Raw genomic sequence first — 22,042 nt, 5'->3', positions numbered from 1 at the left:
ATACTTTTTCCTTTTGTTAGTACTTAAGACTCCACTTCACTCTCCAGCATCTGCAGTCATAGGTGCTGGAATTAGGGGTGCTGGGAGTGCTGCCGAAGCCCTTGGCTTGAAGTGGTTTTCAGTATATATGGTTTGGTTTAATGGCTCTCAGCACCTCCACATTACAAATTGTTCAAGCACCCCTGTCTGCAGTGGTCCAATTAACACAAGTATATCAAATACAGAATTGTTAACTAAGTTCCACTTGCAGAATCTTTACTATTGATGAGCACCAAGAGAACTCTGCTTGGCTTTCAGGTCTCAACGTTTTTGGGGATGCCAGTTAAGAGAAAATCTCTAACTGCGAACTGCCATTCAGACACACAAACATGAAATCTCAAAAATCATTTTTAGAGAGTAGAAGCCACACTTTCATCATAACCTTCTATGTGCAACTTATGAAATCAGAAATATAAAGTTGAACAAAAATGCAAGGAAAAACAAGAGAGCAACATGCCCAAGAACAAGACAGTGAAAATAAGTAAAACAACTCAGTTGTAGAGCCCTAAATCTTGACCTGTTCTCTCTACATTTTCCCCATGTGGTAACATTTTATCTTTTGTTTTTGAGCATAAATAAAAGTCTCTGATTCCATGGTATCTTGGAGAAATGCCAAATTATGGTGTTCTTTCTATTTTTGATTGAGACAGAAACAAAAAACGAGGTCAATACCAACTTAGGTTACCTTACGTGAGTAAATTTCTTTACAGATTTAGAATATACATCATAGTGGCATTACATGCTTAACTGTGGCATTTAATACTGTGAGCTTTAAAAGAATTTTAAAAGGACACAAGCGATTTTTAAAAATTATTTGTCCTCTTATGCTCTTGTGTAATAAACTCTTTGCCGTACAAAACAAAAATATGATTTTTGTTACCAAATCTGTCTTCCATTTTGCTAGACTTCGATAGTGATGTTACAATAAGTGATGTAAACTTATCTTATTGTTTCCATGAAAGAAAAAGAAAAAATCAAACTTTTAAACAATTAAAAAAAATAAGAAGGGAAAGGGAAGACAAAAAAAATATAGGTCAACAGAGGCTGATGCAGTCCTACATCCCACAGCGTTTGACATATTTAGAGTTGATAGATGTTGTTCCTGAAAATTGTTCACCCTTTGGGATTCTCTCAACCAGTTAATGGTTAGTCCCACAAGGATGTACTATGTGTGTGTGATCCTGTGCAGAAACCATTTTCCATCAGAAATAGGGAGAACAATCTCCGGAAGGGTTGGAAGAGGTCAGGGCTAAGGGCTCATATCCCACGTTGCACTGTAGATGGGTGGCAAAGCTGTCACTCACTTGTGTGAGATCCAGGGTCGCTGGCAAGAGTTCTATGCGACACTTCAGAACTCTCCCAGGGTCTCCTGACTGCAGCCTCTCAACTTATGCCCCATAAAATGAAGCCTGGGACTTAAAACCACAATCTGGCCTTTAATTTAATGGTAGCCTGATTTTTAATTTCCCCAATTTCCCCCTACTGTTACTCACACCTTCTTGTCAACTGTTTGAAATGAGCCACCCTGATTACCACTACAAAAGTGATTTTTCATACTGTTGATAATATCCCACTTTAATTGAATTGTCTTGACCCCCCACACACACACTTGGTAAGGCAACTCCCATCTTTTCATGTACTGTTATATATTATATATATATATATATATATATCTTCCTACTGTATTTTCCACTCCATGCATCTGATGAAGTGGGTTTTAGCACACGAAAGCTTATGCCCAAATAAATTTGTTAGTCTCTAAGGTGCCACAAGTACCTCGTTGTTTTTGCTGATTTTCAGAGTCATTCTCTGCAGGTCCTTATTTATCTATACAGTAATTATTTTAAATCCTGAATCTCATAGCAGATTCATTTAACATTTAGGCACAGATTAACACCATATAACGCTGACATATTTCCTTGCTCTACGGAAATTTGATATAGGTTTATTTCCCCTGCTTTTTGTTCTTCCCTATTCCTCAGTATATACAGTTGAGGGCCACTACAACTCAGATACAATTTTATCTGTCACTTTGGTAGTCTGACTCTTTACCTTAATAATATAACGTGAGTCCTGAGAGGTCTCCTCTGTCCACAAAACTGATTTTATTTACCTTCTAACATATAAATGTAAAGCTGAGAAAAAGAAGTTACTTCAAAACAATTGAAATATTTGATATTTTAGTTACATTACAGTAGAAGCCTTAAATACATTTAAAACAACATAATAATTTAAAAATATCATTTTATGTTATGTCCTGCTGTTCCCAATGATAGTATCAGGTACCTGCAATTAAGGTGCTGATATAGGAAAGTGGCAGCCAAAACCAAATGTGGTCACCCTAACTCAATGATTGCTGACACAGATGCATCATCATAATACCCTTGGAAGAAAAAATAAGCCACCAGTAAAATATGAAGTATCATCCAGCTAGCTTCTTTTATGCTATAGCTGGTTATTCTCCTTAAGATGTTAGCATTTAACCTGGTTTAAATTCATACCAATCTGAAAATTTTGCTCATGGGTACATCTGCACTGTATTTGTTCCTTTCAGCGTTTGCAGTGGTGCACTGCTGGTGGGTATCTTGAATCTACATGCTGTCTCCTGTTTCTATTTTTCATTACTATGGCCTGTGGTTTCTTTGATATGACATTGACACGCAGGTCTGTTTAACTCTCCCCTTTAATCACTGTAAATCAGGAATTGTCTAGTTGCATTCATGACATCAATATTAGTAATTTTATGAATTCCAGTGAGAGGGATTGCCAACTGGTCCCAAGTGTATGCTGCATTGCACTCCTAGTCCATACCATTGACACGGTTGTTCTAACTCCATCCCAAAACACAACACTGACTTTCTTTCATAGTGCCAGCTGATCTTTCTTTTAATAACTAACTACCTTCTTGATATATAAAGTGCTTACAAAATGTTACTTGGTTCAAAATACCACTTAGCAGGAAAGATCTTGATAGGTTAGTTAATTCCTTTTCAACCACCCATTTTGCTTACTATAATTTTGTTGAAGCACTTAATTCACTGGCTTTATCACAAAACACTGAATTTTGAGTCATTCCATGTTCTCCAACATATTGCTCCCTACCTCTAATCTCTTCATTAGCTGATCAATAAAACATTCCATAACACCATCAGTAACTGTGGGTCAGAGCCTAGCTTTTAAATACCATAGAGTTGGGCACTTTATAAGAACCTGGATAGAATACAATTTACATTGCTTTGGGAATGCAAATAGGTCATAAAACTGCTATAACCAGCTAGCTGAAGATTCACCCTGTGCGGGAAAATGATCATGGAGAACAGAGTGAAGGTAGCAAATTCCACCCCATCTTCCCCTGCAGCTCTGGGAGTAAAAGAGCTGGTGAGCGCACTGCTCTACTTCAACAATTCCTGGCTGGCATAAGGGCCACACTGGACAGTTACAAAGCAGGATCAATAAGCTGCAACACCCACAAATGCAATTCATGGCAAATCAGTGTTTTAGCCCAGTAGAGTCTTGTACCCTACACCTGATCACAACCTCATAACGTTATCTGTCTTTTTAAAAAGAAGCCATAATTAGAATGGCTTTTGGAGGGGATGGGGAAGGTAATTAAAAGTTCATTTAGGATTTATTCATCAATTTACAATATTTATATACCAAGCAAATGATAGTCATCCTTTTAGTTTAAATGGCTTTACATTAGTTTCCATTACAAGCCAACCTCCTTCTAAAGTCAGTCTTATGTTTTCACAACATAGAATGTAAGGGCACAAATACGCAGCTCATACTCATGCATTCCAAATGAGGTCTTACGTGAGTATAGGCCTAATTCTGTAACTAATGTAGGGTTAAATTAGCCTGCTCTTCAGCTGGTATAAAGTAGCACCACTGAAGAAGATTTTAATGGAGTGACACTGATTATACCAGCTGACGATCTGACCCATATCTTGTAAGGGGCAGGTTCTAACCTTTTATTCATGTTAAGTTGTACATTAGTGAGTAATTTGTGACTAAGCATCAGTAAGAGTGGCAGAACCTGTCCCTAACCAAATTCATGTGGGCATAGGTTGGGATTTGAGCATCTCCAATGTTATTCTTAGGGAGACAGCATCTCTTCAAACCCACCTCTCACAATTAACAAAATCCCTGTATTAACACCCACCCTCCATGGTAAACTCTTTTTTACAGGGATAACTATTATAAATCACCATTTGCTATCAGTAACCACCCAGGATTGTGTGAGATACTGTTATTGCCACTTAATAGTGAGGTCACTGTCAGCAAATGTTTACTTTTTAAATAGTGCCCCTGTAGATTAGACGCAATTAGCAGAGCACCAAGAGAACAGAAAGCTTTGGAACTCTGATAAATTTGAGTGTATACCTCACTACCTGTGGGTCCCAAAAACTGACTCTTTTTGCCTACCTAGCATAAGGCACACCCGGTGCAAGATAAATCAAACTTACTTATAAATGTTTGCTTTACATTTTTTGGATGAACACCTGTAATGATTCAGGTAACCAGAAGCTCTGAATCCAGTTGATCGTGGTTACAAGAGTATTGTTTGCCCTTACATATTCACATTCTCCTTGGATGCCTCTCTTACAAGGGATCACACCAATTACAGACAGCATTATAAAAGTTACATTTCTAGACGTGTTTCTAAATTCTAGGATAATGTATTGAAAAAAAGTGTCAGGACTGTAAAAATAAAAAAAGTGTTGCTTTTCCAACTGGATCTTCAATATCCCTGTTTTGTCAGGAAAGAGTTTCTGCCCAAGTAAATCAGCAAATTTAAATGAATTTGCATTAAATTATTTCAATTTATCAATATGCATTTCAAACCTATTAATTCAAGGCTCACACAATTCTAATTTAAGATAACAGTCAATCATACCAACTCTAAAAGCAAAAAAAAAGAAAAAAAATAGTCCTAAACCTTGTCAATGGATTTGAATTAGCAGAAGCGTTGAAAATAGTAATATTAGTGTGATTTATAGCAATTAAGCTACCTCTGTACTACTTGGAAATGTACCGAGAAGTACCAACATTGATTTAATATTAAAAGAAAATCGACAGTTTATTATTTTGAAGTGGAATGATAGAATTTGTGATTAACATCTCAGTCTCAAAAATGTCACCTTTTTAGAGTTGTAATAGTGTATTGCAGTAAAGCAGCTGAACCATGTCAAGAAAAAGGGCATGCAGTGCTTTAAATAAACTCAATGAAATCTATGCATCATGAGTTCAACTAATGTGGTTGGGGCAAAGTATAAACTTCTATACCAAGAAATGTCTTGTTTTATGCCTATGACTCTTGAAACTGTACTGGAGAATGCATTTCTCTTGAAGTGTAGATTCTTGTTACTTCCTCTTCAAGAGAAGCATATCTAACAGGTTATTGATTTGGTTCTGAAGGACACAGTGTTTATTATGTAGGAAACCATTGCTGGACACAAGTGAAAGAAATTAATGATGGCTTTGTAAGTGTCCAGGCAGTGGTGCTGAACCCTAGTGGGGCACCTGTCAATCTATATGATAATACATTCCCAAACTTCATAAAATCAGTGATGTGAAAAGGAACTGATTTTTTGAGCTAAACAGGATTTATCAGAGAGGGAGACTATGAAGTTTTCTGAAGTTAACACCTCTGCTTGTATAATAGACATTTCACATCTGTGTGAATATTTTACAGCCAACCATACGGAAACATTTATCATCATAAAAGCTTTACTAAATACAGTGCTAATACCATGCATTCAAAAGTGAATCTGATATACTTTGTCTTGCACATCATTTTATAGTGTCCTTCCTGTTTTGGTAAACAATATAGTTTGAAAAACTACCTTTTTGAAATGCATTTTATAGATAGCTTAGATAAATTAGACAGAGGTAACTCTCAGGGTGAAAAGTATTCACAAGCAAAACCTAATATGTTGGTCACTATATCCACCATGGTCAATATTAAAACTGCCATTGACCTCAGCAGGGGTAGACTCAAACCCAATCTTTGAGCTTGAATAGTAATGGAAAGAACTTCCTTAGGCAGTTCATTCGTTTGAAACAATTATTGGGACTTATCCAAAGCCTACTGAAGTCAATGGGAGTTTTTTCATGGTCTTCAATGGATTCTGGGTCAGGCCATTAAGTGAATGTATTGTATGCATGAGAGTACAAAGCACATAAGTTTATCAAATAGTACAGTGAGTCAGTGTATATTTACATATATATATTTTTTTAACACTGTGGTTGTTTGCTTTCCTAGGATCTGCCATTACTATTAAACACACAACCCCCATATACTTTGATGAAGAAATGCATGCCACAATATTCATGGAAATACAAAGATTATGGGCTAACTTCTTCCCTACTATTTCCCCTGAAATCAGCAAGAGTTGCTTGTATCTACTGAGGGCTAAATTTGGCTCTTTAAGTCTAACTTGGTCATATATTTCTAGCATTTTGAAAAGTTTCACTTGTTTTTTGTTCATCTTCTTTAACATTTAACTGCTTGCATTTCAAATCCTAACATACTGGCACTGCTGAAATTGTCATGAGCAGGGGTGGGGACTGAATATCCACTTGGCCTGGAAGAAAGCTTAAAATAAAATAAAAGTCCTTTTCAGATAAATACCTGAAGGTGCTAAATGTGCCAACACACCATAATTTAAAATCCCCAGATAACATAGCAGGGAATCTATTGCAGTAACTGACATCAAGCAGTTGCCTTGAATGTTTCTATTGATGCCACAATGGAACACTGTTCTTGTGGTTCCTCTTTATCTCCCCAAAATGGCTTATTTCAGAATTAAACTTGATTGTTTTTGGTTTTTTTTAGAGTGACTTTGGCTTATACACTCCTGCCTTATTCACATTTTAGTGTGGAGAATTATTGAAGGCAGGCACTGCATTGCTATCCATAGCAAATCATCTTCACTCGCTAGGCATTTTTTAAAGTAGGCATAGAATGTTGCTGAGAAATGAGTTTTAAGTTGTTTTATATGAATTTTTTAAACTAATTTGTAAACATTTCAAGTAGAGTTAGCTTAATGTAGTTTTTATTCACAACAAATCATTGCCCATGTGTTTTGTTCTATATGGGTTGTGCATTATGTAATTTACCTTTTTTTTTTAATTAAACAGCTAAGAATCTATACTAAACAGATATATACATATCTTTTTGAGTCACTCAGATACATATATTTGCATTATAAAACCTTGCATGTACTTACCATTAAATTATTAGAAACCTTAGATTCAGATAAAGCTGTCAAAATTTCATGAGAACACCTGAACAAGAGTCCTATTGACTGTGAGTTAATATGGTTTTAATAAGTTGAAAACTGTTAACCTTATTTCACACTGTGGGTAAAATCATATATATGAATTTTTTTTCTGACAAGTTTCTTCACACTTGTCATTTTTAAATTTCACAATCTGCTCCAAGTTTCCTCTTCAGTAATAGACATGAAGCACTGCTGTCTGTAAATTAAAGTATAAAATAAGGTGGTATTCTGAGAACATCTTTAAGAGAAAACCCAGGCTGCCATGAAAAAAACCCTGCAAATACCTACAAATAAATAGAATATTTCTAGATATAGGTCATGGTTTTTCAAATCACATTCTTTGCTATGCAGTTTATTGGAGAATAAGAGCACCATTCATTAATGTGTTATTTAAAACATATACTACCAGTACATTATATAATAATTTCTCCTGTCATTTCTGGTAAAATTAATTTTTTTATTTACTTTTTTTTAAGGCAAGTGGACAAGGAAAAGTAAGAACTTTTAAGTGACTCATTTATATGCAAAAAATTCCACCAGATGTTCTTCTAGATATATATTAAAACATATATTCAAGAAACAGGCCTACCGTTTTCCTCATCTGACTTATTTTCATTGTCAGAGTCAGTCAGTGTAAGGGCCGAGTTCTCACGACTTGACAGACCGGAACTGCGCCTGGATTTTATCCCTCTCCCCCACAGCCTTATAGCATGCTCTGGAGACATTCCTCCCTCTGTGTCTGAGTCAGCATCAGACCCGGTGCTCAAGGAATAGCCTTGATGAAGTATTCCTATGTCTGAGCAGTAGCCACTTCGATGGGGAGACGGCTCACAGATGCCTAGTTCTGCAAGGGTGAAGTTAGTTCCTAGGAGGACAGTAAAGAAACAAAAACAATTAGTCAAAATATTTAAAATAAAATTAACAGACCATCTTATCTTCTCATAGATATGGTATATATCATGCCTTCATAACGAATTGTATATGGTAGACAGATCTGTAAGGGCATGGCAAGGCTCATCAGAAGCATATGGTGTGTAGCAGAAAGAGAGTTGTGAAACACACAAAATAAAAGATAAAACTCCTCAAAATCTGAGCCGTTCCTTCCTCTCCCACATTTTGGCCTCAAATCTATAAGCACTTAGGCAGGTGATTAATATTATGCACATAAGCAGTCCTATTGACTTCACATGCTTAATATTATTTGAGGCCCTTGTTACGAACTATTTCACCAAAACCATTGCTACATAATGTCATTTTTATCACTTGTAAGGTGGACAAAAGCAACCCATTTCGGAGCAAAAGAGGACCACCACTTCCAGGAAGAAATGGCTTTAAAATTCAAACTATTTTTCATTGAAAATGTGAAAGATTTAATGTAACTTAGTGCAAACAATTTGAGTGCAGAGTCACCCAGAATAGTGGAAAACTGTACATAATAAGAAAAACTGTCACAATTTTGCACAGCTTTAATATGTGGGAAGGTTAGATATTTTGGGTCCCCTGTTACATCTGAAATAGGTGTCACATGTTTTCTCCATTCACCGAAGTTTTGCCCCCAACAGAAATGTTATGAGTAATGTTACTGTATCAAAAAATGACAACAGGAGAATAGCATGATGTCTGAAGGCAAACCTTCTAGGAGTCATGTCAAAACATGGTGGCTCATAATGTGACTCAGTAAGTTGGTAGGTGACTTGCTGGCTCATCGCTAACCATGTGTCTTTTTAGACAATAAGGGACAAGGAACTTAAAATATATCTATAAGGAAATATTCACTGGTCTCTCTGGCTTCTCTGGTTTTGAAAAGCATGGGCGATTGGGCGATTTCAGTTCCCCATGCCAGACTAAAAATGAAGACCAAAGACAGATTCAAGTCACTGGAAATACAGTTGTCGACTATTTAATTCATATTGTACACAGTGCAACTTAGTCTGAGTCTGTGGTTCCAAAATGGTGCTTTTATAGCCTATTTAAACAGTCTACTTTTTTTCCCACACATGTATATCAAATCAAGACACCCGAAGACAGATTATAAACAAGCAACTGTTGTACACGATATTTTTATTAATAAATATGCTTCATTAACCAGTTTTTTAAAAAAGTAACAATTCCATTCACACAGATCAATCAAGACAGATGATATATTTAAAATATCTAGTTAATCAATCTACATAAATCTTTTCCAAGTCCCACAAGATCATTTAACTCAGTGATCTCAGACCTCAGTGGTTCAGGAGCCAAATTAGTGATCAACATTACCCAAAAGAGCCACAGTAATGTGAATTCATTGCTTCATTTACTCTAGTACTATTCATATTTAAAAAGTATAATGGGGAAATATTTAGTTTTTTTAATATATTATTCTCACAGCAAGTAAATTAATAACTTAGTGCAGGTTGATACCTTAATTGGTTAACAACATAGTATAAGCATCCTCATTGGTTAATAATTAAATCACAGTGTTTTAATATTGTGTGCTGCAAAGAGTCGCAAGACACACTTAAAAAGCCACTTGCGGCTTGTGAGCTGCAGTCGGAGTATCACTGATTTAACTGCATAAAGTATTTTGAGATTTGGGTTGAATGAAAAATGCAAAGTAATGTTTTACTTAACCTTTATCCCCAAACCCACCAGTTAAAGGAAGAGCATGTGATTTCTCTTTCAGAAGGATTAAGTTAGGATGATATAAGGCAGCATACGTTGACCTAACTCTGTAAGTGTCCACACTAAAATGCACCTCCCACTGATGTAAATCACTGCACAGACTTCGGGCTAGTCTACACTGGCAATGCTAAAGCGCTGGATTGTGTGGTCGCGGCAGAGCGCTGGGAGAGAGCAGTCCCAGCACTCAAAAAAAAAAAAAAAAGCCCACCTCCGCGAGGGGCATAGCTCCCAGCGCTGGTGCACTGTCTACACTGGCACTTTACAGCACTGAAACTTGCTGCGCTCAGGGGGGTGTTTTTTCACACCTCTGAGCGAGAAAGTTGCAGCCCTGTAAATTGCCAGTGTAGACAAGCCTTTAACAACTCCATCTCCACGAGAGATGTAGCACTTAAGTAGATATAGTTAGGTCAACACAGCGTCAGCATAGATACCACGTTGCTTACATCGACTGCCTTTCAAAAGCTGTCCCACACAGACAGTTAAATCAGCACAAGCACGCCTGGCGAGGACACACGCCGCCAACACAAGGAGTATAGTGTAAACATGCAAAAGCAATTTAATTACTGTGGTGGTTGTAAATCAACCTAACTTAGGTCAACTTAATTTTGTAGTGAAGACTTGCCTTAAATGGTTTGCTTGACCAGTAGAGGATGGATGTGCTCCTGCATAGCAACTTTCAGCTCCTGAGACACCCCACTTTAGCCAATACACCAAACAGCATTAATAGATTGCATCCTTCCTCTGCTAGGAGGAATGTTGCAATAAGGCGGTAGTGAGTTAGAGAAATAAAAAGGGAGAAGGGACATTTCTAAGGGAACAAATTAGTCAGCTGTGATGTTTAAAAATAAGATAAAAAGAAAAACAAACATATAAACAAAGAGTCACCTCCTTTCCCTCATGACTTAATTAAGGGAAATTAACCCAAATGTTTTCAGTTAAGAGTCTATTCTGCTTGAATTCACTGCATGGTAAAATAATTACAGGTGTTGTGGTGTGTGTGTTGAGAATATGACACTTAAGATGTGCCAACCTTTTGCAAGAGAAACCCCATATTATGCAAAACTCCACTACTTTGTTTTCAGCATGTAAAAAAGAAAATACCCAGATTTTGAGAGAAATGTATTTTGATTCATGGCCCTTGCCTCAAGATTCAAAGCAAAGCTTTATGACATCTGTAGTTTGGCAGTGATTCTTTAAGTAATCTTCATTATTCCATTTGAATTTCATAATGAAATTTTGATTATTGTTCACATGGTAGGTCATCTGGGTTGAACACAATCCCATGAATTTTAGTGATCACTTACAAATTGTGCACAGACTCCATAGACATCAATAAAAAAAAATCTGGCAAGTTTTAAGTTTTGCCTTTGCCAATCTGGATTCAAACTGATCTGAAACTTAGAAAGCAACTTAATGGCATAAAACCATCCATACTGAACCAAAGAAGTGCCTCATACACAATGTGAACAGCATCCTGCAATTTTGGCACATTTTGAATGGCACAGTGCAGAATCAAGGACCTACTGAAACTTATGTGAAACATACCCAACGTGAAGTGATGCTAAAATTATTACCCATCTCAACTGGAACAAAGGTGGAAATATGCTTTTAAAAAAGGTTTTGTTTTTGGGTAACATAAGTATGTATGAACACAAACCTATTATGAATATATTAGCTTAATTAAGCTTTTATATACACAGTTAAGTATTTTAATACTACTCCGTAGATTTTAATAGGCTTTAAATGCCCAGATGTTTACACTCTAATGAACATTCGGTATTGACATAAAAAACAAACTATAACATTTGATGCAAACAGTGAACTTAATATGACTGTTCATGTTATTTTCTCTGAGATAAATGGAAGTGGGTTGAAGAGAGGTAATAGAAACAGAATTCACTTTTTCAGCTGTTTTCGCTTCTGTTAAGTGGGAGTATGGAAAAATGTATGTGGTTTCCAGAGATAACTGTATAACTATACAAACAGACCAAATTAGGAATCAGATGTAGGAATTCGGCTAGACCACTGGTCTTTCTAAGGTCAGGATTCTGTCTCCAACAGAAATTAGTACGAGATTCTTTTGCAAGAAACCCTATCGTGACAGGGTATAGTTATAGAATAACACCACAGGGGAAGCGTCTTCCTTCTCCAGTTAGTGGCTGGTTTGCATCCTGAAAAACGTTTTTATCCCTTTGGGTTGTTTTTTTTTTTAATCCCATCTAGTATCATTATGTTCTCATAACTAGAAATGGATAGTCCTTTTTTAATCTTGCTAAACTCCTGGCCTCTGTGATACCTATGGAAATAAGTTTCACAGTTTAATTATGCATTGTATACAAATATTTCCAATTACCAGTTTTAAATATTGCCATTGAGTTTCATTGACTGTCCCCTGGTTTTTGGATTTTAAGAAAGGCATGAGTGCTCCTATTTACCCTGTCTTCTGTACAGCATTCTCTAATTTCACATACCAATATCATATCCCTGCTTACTCATCAGCTCTTGAAACTAAAACAATCCGTATCTTCTCTAACATAGTGATTGTGCTCATTAATATATTATTTGTCCAACTGTAACTGTGCACTAGGGTTCAAGTGGTATTAATAAACCACTTGTTTTATTCCTGCATGGGATAAAAGTCATTATTATACTCCGATGTATGGATGCAATTTAAAAAATAGCAAATTGAAAGAATCCAGCATTTCTTTAGCAAGTCAATTATGTTCATGTCAAGAATCAACAATGTACCCAAATTCACTTCCTGGGTTCTGACACTCAGTAGACTCCAGCATGTGGGAACCTCATGCCAAATAGTTTGCCAGAGGCAGAGTAGTGCAAAATACCCATAATCTCCACTCTTCAGCAGAGTGGGCCAGCCAGCATAGGCCACATAAAAGGACAGGGCCTGGGAAGCTTCAGAGTCATTTTGGCCAGATGATCCAATTCTGTATCTCTCTCAGGAATAGGGTTACCATATTTCAGCAAGCAAAAAAGAAGACAGGAGGAGTCCCGCCCTAGCCCCGGCCCCATCCTGCCCTAGCCCCGCCCCTCCCACTTCCCGCCCCCCTCAGAACCCCCAACCCTCCCCCCGCTCCTTGTCCCCTGACTGCTCCCTCTTGGGATCCCTGCCCCTAACTGCCCCCCAGGACTCCACCCCCTACTTAAGCCTCCCTGCCTCTTGTCCCCTGACTGCCCCCTCCTGAGACCCTCCCCCCATCCTAACTGGCCCCCTAGAATCCTACCCCCTACCTGTGCCCTGACTGCCCCAACCCTTATCCACACCCCCACCCACAGACAGACCCCTGGGACTCCCACGCCCCATCCAACCACTCCCCACCCCCTGACAGTCCCCCCCAGAACTCCCGACTCATCTAAACCCCTCTGCTCCCTGCCCCCTGACTGCTCCAATCCCTCTCCCCACTCCTGCCCCCTGACAGCCCCCCCCAGAACTCCCCCCCCGCTCTTTGTCCCCTGACTGACCCCTTCTGGGACCCCTGCTCCTAACTGCCCTCCAGAACCCCCCCCCACCTAAGCCTCCCTGTTCCTTGTCCCCTAACTGCCCCCTCCTAAGACCTCCCCACCCTAACTGCCCCCCAGGAGCGTACCCCCACCTGTACCCTGACTGCCCAAAACCTTATCCACCCCCCCCAGAAAGCTCCCCCCGAACTCCCAACCCCCCGTCTCTTGACTGCCCCCTCCAAAACCTCCCTGCCCCTTCTCCAACCCCCTGGTCCCCTTGTTGTTGGCCTTCACCTAACATCTCTGTGAACTTGCTCAGGAATGGCCTGAGCCGTTCGTCCCGGCTCGCTGGGCAACAGTGCAGGAGGAGCGGGGGAGGCGCTCCAGACTGCTGGAGATGATCTGCGAATGCAGGGAAGGAGGGAGTGATCTCTGCTGCAGGGGAAGCGGAGGAGGGGCTCTCTCTGGCTGTCGGAGCCCCATGTAAGTGGCACCATCCGGACCGCTGCCCTATTAGCCACGTGCGCTCTGCATGGCGGGGGGGGGAAGGGGGAGAGTCCGGACATTTACAAATTCCCCCGGATGCTATTTTTAGCTCAAAAAGTCGGACATGTCCGGGGGAATCCGGACGAATGGTAACCCTACTCAGGAAGAGCCCTCCATGAGGCTCCTTTAGAGCATGAGATAAAATAAAGCTGAAGCTCAGAGAGCACCCAAGCAAAGGGAGCAGTGGTATCTGTTGCCAACTCTGTGACCTTGTGAGAACAAAGGGAAAAGAGTTCAATGTACACTGTTTTGCATCCACAGAGAAGGAGGGAAGCTGGCCCCCTGAGCTGAAATTCACTACAAGTAATTTACTACTTTTAGTAGTAAAGCAGATGGCTGGATTATTTTAGTGCTACTTAGTGTATTCCAATAGTGCTGTACATGGGACCCAAAGAATATCTGCATGAGAGTGAAGCTTTACTTGCAAAGTAGGAGGTTAGTATAAAACACTATGCGAGTTGGAATCCAAAGTACCAAAATGTAATTCAGAATCTATTCTTACTCTGCCTTCAGACCACAGGCAAAGACTTTACGTGCTTTACAGGCATGTATCGCACTGTTGGTGACAAAACAAACAAATAACACTTCCACCAAATGAGTGGAATAAAGAGCTTTGGTTCTTTAAAATAACATGTTGCAATGAAAGCAACCCATCAGTAATTAAAAAAAATAAATTCTCCAGGAATCAGAAGTCTTTGGAATATTATAGGAGCTATTAACCAGCAAGACATCTTCAATTGTGATTATTTTAATTAAACTTCGGCAGTTAATTCCATATGTTTCGTTAAGGTACAGATAACCTGCCATGTAAAAGTAGGCTATTGATCTTAAGTTCACAATATCAAGAGATAGAAAGGAACTACTGGATCATCAAGTCCAGGATGCAAGTGCATTATGTAGTTTCCCAGTAGTACAAAAGCAGTTTTCTAACATATAAATTGAAATCAATATTAAGCTACCGGTAATATACTAATACAGTTTTCAAACTGACTTTTACTACCGTAAACTACTACATCGCTTATGTGGCTACATAAATATTCCCACAGGGTGCGATTAAATGAATGAAGTACAATTCTATTCACAGAAAGATCGGAAAACAAAGCCTGTGGTATTTTTACCGGTTCTTTAGATAGAGGTTTAGATTGGTTAACAGCACATTATAGGAACACAGGAATTGCCATACTGGACCAGACTCAAGGTGCTTCTAATTCAGCATCCTATCTCTGACAGTGGCCAATACAAGATGCCTCAGAGGAAGGATACTGCAATAGGTAGACCTGAGATAATCTGCCCTCCACATTAGGTCTCATTCTGATCTCTAACAATTAGAGATCGGCCTAAGCCCTGAAACATGAGGTTTATATACTCCTTGCAAAATTATAACAACTATGGATATTCTAGATGTCCATTTAAGTGTCTAATCCCTTTGTAAATCTTGCTAAATTCTTGGCCTCAATGACTTCCTGTGGCAATGGGTTCTTCAGTCTAAGTGCTGTGTTACATGAAAAAGTTTTGAATTTGACAACATTTCATTTCATTTCATTGAAAGTCTCCCCTTCTTGTGTTATGAGACAGGGAGAACAGACATGCCTGACAGACACTTCTCTACTTATTTTATACACTTTTATCATACCCGCTTTTATTCATCTTCTAAGGTAACAATACTAATCTTTTCAATCTCCTGATATTTTATATATGTCAATGCTATCTTAGGCTTCCTTTTTCACAGTTTATGTTCCATTCCACATCCCAACGTATTAGATATTGGCTCAAATTGTATATTATTGTGCATTTTAGATTCAGACTCCAAAACTGAAGATATTTGCTAGGAGGAGTCTGAAGATCCAAGCCTCTGATTATTGCTCTCCTGCATTATTGTTTTACCCAAATTAAGATTCTCAGAAAAATTCCTTTAATACGCGCACTTGCTTATATATCCTTTGCACTTATACATCACCTTGCATTTCAATTGTTTTAATGTGAAAAAGAAAAAGGGACATTTTCTGTGTTATGTGGAGGAAATTAACCACATGGCTCTGAGATTAATGGGGTTTGCATGATTAAATTAAAATGCATATGCCTGAAAAATTCTCCTATTTAACACTGTTGATGTCACAGAGGGTAGAAACCTCCCATTCAGAAAAAGACTCCACACCCATTCAAAGGATAGCACCATTAAATTACTGAGCTTGACGCAAGAATTAGTGTGTGAATTCAATGGTCTGTGTTACAGTGAGTTCAGGGTTAGCCATTTCTTCTATGCAACCATCTATTTTAAAAAATTCAAATCCTTTGCTGCCAAAAAAAGGAGCAAGTATAAGATGTAGTGTACTTATAGTGCAGACCTGAATGTGGCGAAATTCCTTAAAACACCAGGGAACAGGTCTACTTGAAGAGCAGACCCTCTCAGTGGAAAAGATATACAGCTGATTCTAATGCCAACAGGTTTTGAAAGAGATAGCATACAGAAACATAGCAGGGATGAATAGGTGGACCTTTACCGTGCAGCTATGTGTAATGGTTAACCACAGAGCAAAAAGGTCAGCAGACTACTTATTTTCTGTACTTCAAGTATTATTAGGTTCTAGCTACTGCTTGCCTACAAAGCCAAACATTTCATAATTAAACCAATGTATAACTTTAATTGCTTAACGTTAATGATCTTACATTTATAAAGCACCTTTCAGCCAAATAGATAATAAAGTGGTTTACAGACTTTACTAGCTGAGCATACCAACTGTATGGGAACACGGCAGGAATCACCACATCTATCAATAAAGTGCAGCCACCTCAACAGTCTACACAGAAGTGGCACAATAATGAATAGTGTTTGTATACGATAAACACTCACATTGGAATTTTGTGAGGGTTCAGAACATGTTGTTTTTAGGTAATAAACATTTAAATTAAATACACACATTAAAGCTTCTTAGCAATCAAAAGATCATCTGTTAATCTAAGAAAGTTTACTGAATGAAACTGGACTGAACCAGCCAAAGAGAACTTTGTTTTCTAGTATTTGATTAGTCACAACAAAATGCTTTTGATTTTCTTCTTCACAATCCTGCTGTTCCTCACTGCTAGCTCAGAGACCACAAAGTCTAATATTACAGATTGGATGAGGGGTTTTGGGGGGAGGCAGGGAGGGGAGGTTGTTGACAACCAGTTTGTTGATATTAGTAGTATATTACATTAAAAATATTTTAATAAATCATTAAGGTTGCAAAGCCATGCACCAAAACTTCAAAAATGCCAAAGGTAAGATTGACCATGCAACCTTAATTCAGCCCAGTTGTGAATATCCATTTATGACTTTAATTACATGATCTTATACTATTTTTTTCCTCAAGACACCTGCCTCATTCAGTGAATGGGTAGTTATTCAGTATTTCTTTTTTATCCTCTTTCCATGTGTGGTCCTAGTCTTATTTACAACACCATTCAAATCATGCACTGAATTAAAAAATTACAAATTTCTTCATGGGGCTCATTGGTATAATATCTCAGTGATTCAAAATTTCAATCAATCTGCTCCACACCCCTGTGAGGAGAGCTGTTATCACGTGTGACAGACCCAGACCAGTGGGGTACAGGAGTCTGGTAGAGGGCAAATATACTGGTCACTGGATGAGTAGTTTTCTGTTCCCTGAGTGACCAGAGACGGGGCTGCACTAGAGTAATCAGGAACCTGCTAGAACCAGTTAAGGCAGGCAGGCTAATTAGGACACCTGGAGCCAATTAAGAAGAAGCTGCTAGAATTAATTAAGGCAGGCTAATCAGGGCACCTGGGTTTTTAGAAAGGAGCTCACGTCAGTTTGTGGTGCGAGGAGCTGGGAGCAAGAGGCGCAAGGAGCTGAGAGTGTGCTGCTGGAGGACTGAGGAGCACAAGCGTTATCAGACACCAGGAGGAAGGTCCTGTGGTGAGAATAAGGAAGGTGTTTGGAGGAGGCCATGGGGAAGTAGCCCAGGGAGTTGTAGCTGTCATGCAGCTGTTACAGGAGGCACTATAGACAGCTGCAGTCCACAGGGCCCTGGGCTGGAACCCGGAGTATAGGGCGGGCCCGGGTTCCCCCCAAACCTCCCAATTGATGTGGACTGTGGATTCTTCCAGAGGGGAAGGTCTCTGGGCTGTTCCCCAACTCACATGGTGAATCTCTGAGGCAAGAAAATCCGCCAATAAGCGCAGGACTCACCAAGATAGAGGAGGAACTTTGTCACACACCCTTTTACAGTTGGAAAACAGACTTCATGTCAGAAAGGACCATCATGATTATCTAGTCTGACCTTCTGCACGCACATTGCAGGCCACAGAACCTCACCCACCCATTCCCATAATATACCCATAACCTCTGGCTGAGTTACTGAAGTCCTCAAATCAGGATTTAAAGACTTCAAGTTACAGAGACTCTAGTTTAAATCTGCAAGTGACCCGTGCTTTGTGATGCAGAGGAAGGCAAAAAAAACCCACCAAGGTCTCTGCCAATCTGATTTGGGGGCAAATCTCCTTCCCAACCCTGGAGGGCGATCAATTAGACCCTGAGCTTTTGGGCAAGATCTAACAGACACCCACCTGGGAAAGAATTCTCTGAAATTACTCAGAACCCTCCCCATCTGGTGTCCCATCACCAGCTGTTGGAGATATTTGCTGCTAGCAGATGCAGATCAGCTAAATGCCATTGTAGGAGTCTCACCATAACATCCCCTCCATAAACTTATCAAGCTCAATCTTGAAGCCAGTTATGTTTTTTGCCCCCTATTGCTCCCCTTGCAAGGCTGTTCCAAAACTTCATTCCTCTGATGATTAGAAACCTTCATCTAATTTCAAGTCTAAACTTGTTGATGACCAGTTTATATCCATTTGTTCTTTTGTCCACATTGACACTTAAGTAACTCCTCTCCCTCCATGGTATTTTCCCCTCAGATGTATTTATAGAGAGCAATCATATCTCCCCTCAGCTTTTGTTTGGTTAGGCTAAACAAGCCAAGCTCTTTGAGACTCCTCTCATAAGGTAGGTTTTCCATTCCTTGGATCATCCTAGTAGCCATTCTCTGCATCTGTTCCAGTTTGACTTCATCTCTCAAACATGGGAGACCAGAATTGCACACAGTATTCCAGATGAGGTCTCACCAGTGCCTTGTATAATGATATTAACACTTCCCTGTCTCTACTGCAAATACGTCACCAAATGCATCCTAGAACCTCATTAACCTTTGTCACCTCCACATCACATTAGTGGCTTATAATCATCCTGTGATCAACCAATACACCTAGGTCTTTTTCCTCCATCACTTCCAAATGATATGTCCCCAGCTTATAGCAAAAATTCTTGTTAGTCCTTAAGTGTAGGACCTTACACTTTGCACAATTAAATTTTATCCCATTTCTTTTACTCCAGTTTTCAAGATCTTCTTGCATGATATTTCAGTCCTCTTCCACATTGGCAATACCTCCCAACTTTGTGTCTGTAGCGGGGTAGTTAGCAAAGTGAGGCTGAGGGGGTAAGAACTGATGGGGCAGAATAATTCCTGGGCAGGGGATGGGCAGATGTAGGGGTAAGAGCTCCTGGATCAGCATCCAAACTCCCCTTAATAAATGTGGTAATGTGATTTTTTTTTAATCCTTTGGGATTGGCAATACTGCCTCTTACCCTTCTGCATTCTAGTCAGGTGATTCCTTCTTTTTCCTTGCTGCCTGGGTGCCAGTAGATCACAGGAGAGACAATTCTCCTGCTCTGAGTTCCAGTGCCTGGCGTCACAGACACCCAGGAACAGCAACTGTAGGGCAAGGCCTGCTCAGCCCTGGCCTGACACATACCCAAAGTGGATTGAATCTTTGGATAGTTTAGCTGCCAAACACTAACGAGTCTTACTGAGAAGGTGCTGAGATTTGTAGGAAGATTATAATTTCTCCAAATTTACAGGAAAAATGGGAAAAGCCATATTCCTGACACCTGGACATTCCCCTGGCAAATTTCAGGTCTATGTCCCAATGCATGAGGTGCCAGAGTTTCCCAACAAAATGGTTGTAAGACATTTTTAACATGAGCCAACACATTTTTTCCCTAATCTCATCCTCAGAATATGATCAACCATGGTAGCTGAAACTTTTAAAAAGAAAATCAGCCTGAGGCAGATACCTGCATGGTTAATTTCAGCCCTTCTGCACATACAAGGCCAGAGCATGCCAGATGTCGAGGGAATGGAATCCACATTCTTCTACAGAGGTATGTGGTTTCGGGAAGTAACCAGATAAGTGAATGGACTGGTTAATGTGAAAGCGAGATACCACCTTCAGTAGAAATTTAGGGTGTAGATGTAAGGAAACCTTATCCCTGTGGAACAGCAGGTCTGTCAACATAGCTCTAAGTTCATAGACTCTTCTCACCAAAGTGATAGCAACCAGGAAGGCAACTTTCCTGGAAAGGAGCGACATGGAGGAAGATGCCAGTGGTTCAAAGGGGGGTTTCATTAAAGCTGAGTGTACCAAATTTAAGTCCCATTAAGGTGCAACTGTTTGGTGGGGATAGGAATAAGGTTCTGAGGAGGTCTTTCTGAAATCTAGCAATTAGTGGGTGCATAAAAACAGAGTAACCCTCCACAGGAGACTGTTACGTACTGATCACTGCCAGATGGACTGTTAAGTGCTGAGGGCAAGACCCAATGACTTTAAGGACAGAACATTCTCCAGGATCAGGGAGATATCCACCTCTTCTGGTAGAACCCCTTTATGTTGCACCCAAGATTAAATGTCTCCATTTGGCCTAGTAACGTTGTCTAATGGAGTCCTTCTTGCTGTTAGAGAGAATGTCTTGTACCGCTGAGGAGCATGCCTGTTCTAATGTAGAAGCCTATCCAAACACCATGCCCTGAGGTGGATCAGATGTGCTTAAACTTGCCCTCATACTGGTTCAGGAGATCCGGGATGTTTGGGATGGGAATCAGTGGACAGGACGACATACGCAAGAAATTGAGGAGGATGACAATCACCCTGTCTTGTCAGATTTTGTGGAGCACTCAAGGCAGGAGTGGAAGGAAGGCATAGTTGAGCTGGTCTGATCAAGACAGTAGGTGAAGCATTGCCCTAGGAGCGATGACCAAGAGCTCCCTGGAACAGTACATGGCACACTTGCTGTTGGTGTTAGAAGAGACTAGATCTCTGGTTGGGGATCCCCATTGTTCAAAGATTTGTGTAGCACTGTATCATGAAGTCCCCACTCGTGGTCAATCTCAAAGTGTCTGCTGAGTAAGTCTAAGAGTACATTCTGCATCCCAGGAAGATATGGTGATTTGACATTTGATGCACCAGTTCCAGAGGTTGACTGCTTCTGGTCATAGAGCAGAGGATCTCACTCCCCCATTTGTTGACATAGAAAACAGTGGTGGTTTTACCTGACATGATCCGTACATGATGAGAGCAAATGAGTGAGAGAAATGATTTACAAGCCTTTTGTACTGCTCGAAGTTCAGAATCTTTATGTGCATCCTTGATGCTTTACGTGTTTGTGTGCCTTGAGTCATGCAGTCGTCCATATGGGCTCCCCAGCCTACCAGGGACATGTCTGTGATGATACTTTTGTTTGGGGGAGGAGTGATGAAAGTGAACTCCCATGCATACATGATGTGGCTCTGTCCACCATCAGAGATGACAATATCCTGCCTGGGACTGTCAGCTTAAGGTCCTTAAGAGAAATGGCTTTGTGAGTGCATGGACTGTGGGACCATGTCTGAAGGCAGTGAAGGTGAAGTCCTGTGAAAGAGGTCACAAAGGTGCACAAAGCCATGTGGTCAAGAAGAGACAGGCAAGTCCTGGTGGTACATAAGGGTTATTCAAGGCGCGAGATATAATGGCATTAATCACCTGAAATCTATCAGTGGGCATAATTTGCTCACCCTTGTCTGGTGAGTAGAATGGGAACACAGCCAGGTACAGTAGAATCATCGGGCCCAGGGTATAAGAGAGTCTTCCTTTGCTATTGAATCTGCAAATCTGCTCAATGGACCCCTCTGGGAGGACGGGAGGGGGCAGGGAGTAGGCAGTGATTCTCTCA

At 39.9% G+C, this 22,042-nt stretch overlaps 1 protein-coding gene across 2 annotated transcripts in view; it reads right to left on the bottom strand.

Annotated features, from left to right (window-relative positions):
- The window catches only part of TENM2 (teneurin transmembrane protein 2), a 1,031,222-nt gene that overhangs the window by 715,178 nt on the left and 294,002 nt on the right, over positions 1-22,042 (bottom strand). For both annotated transcript variants that reach the window (XM_054036715.1, XM_054036716.1), the window contains one exon: positions 7,915-8,190. In XM_054036715.1, coding sequence (XP_053892690.1) covers positions 7,915-8,190 — 276 coding nt within the window. The remainder of the gene's footprint in view (positions 1-7,914; positions 8,191-22,042) is intronic.

Source organism: Malaclemys terrapin, chromosome 8, assembly GCF_027887155.1.
Source record: "Malaclemys terrapin pileata isolate rMalTer1 chromosome 8, rMalTer1.hap1, whole genome shotgun sequence".
Lineage (NCBI taxonomy): Eukaryota > Metazoa > Chordata > Testudines > Emydidae > Malaclemys > Malaclemys terrapin.
Note: the sequence above shows the minus strand (reverse complement) of the source record. Positions and strands in the feature narration are given on the sequence as shown.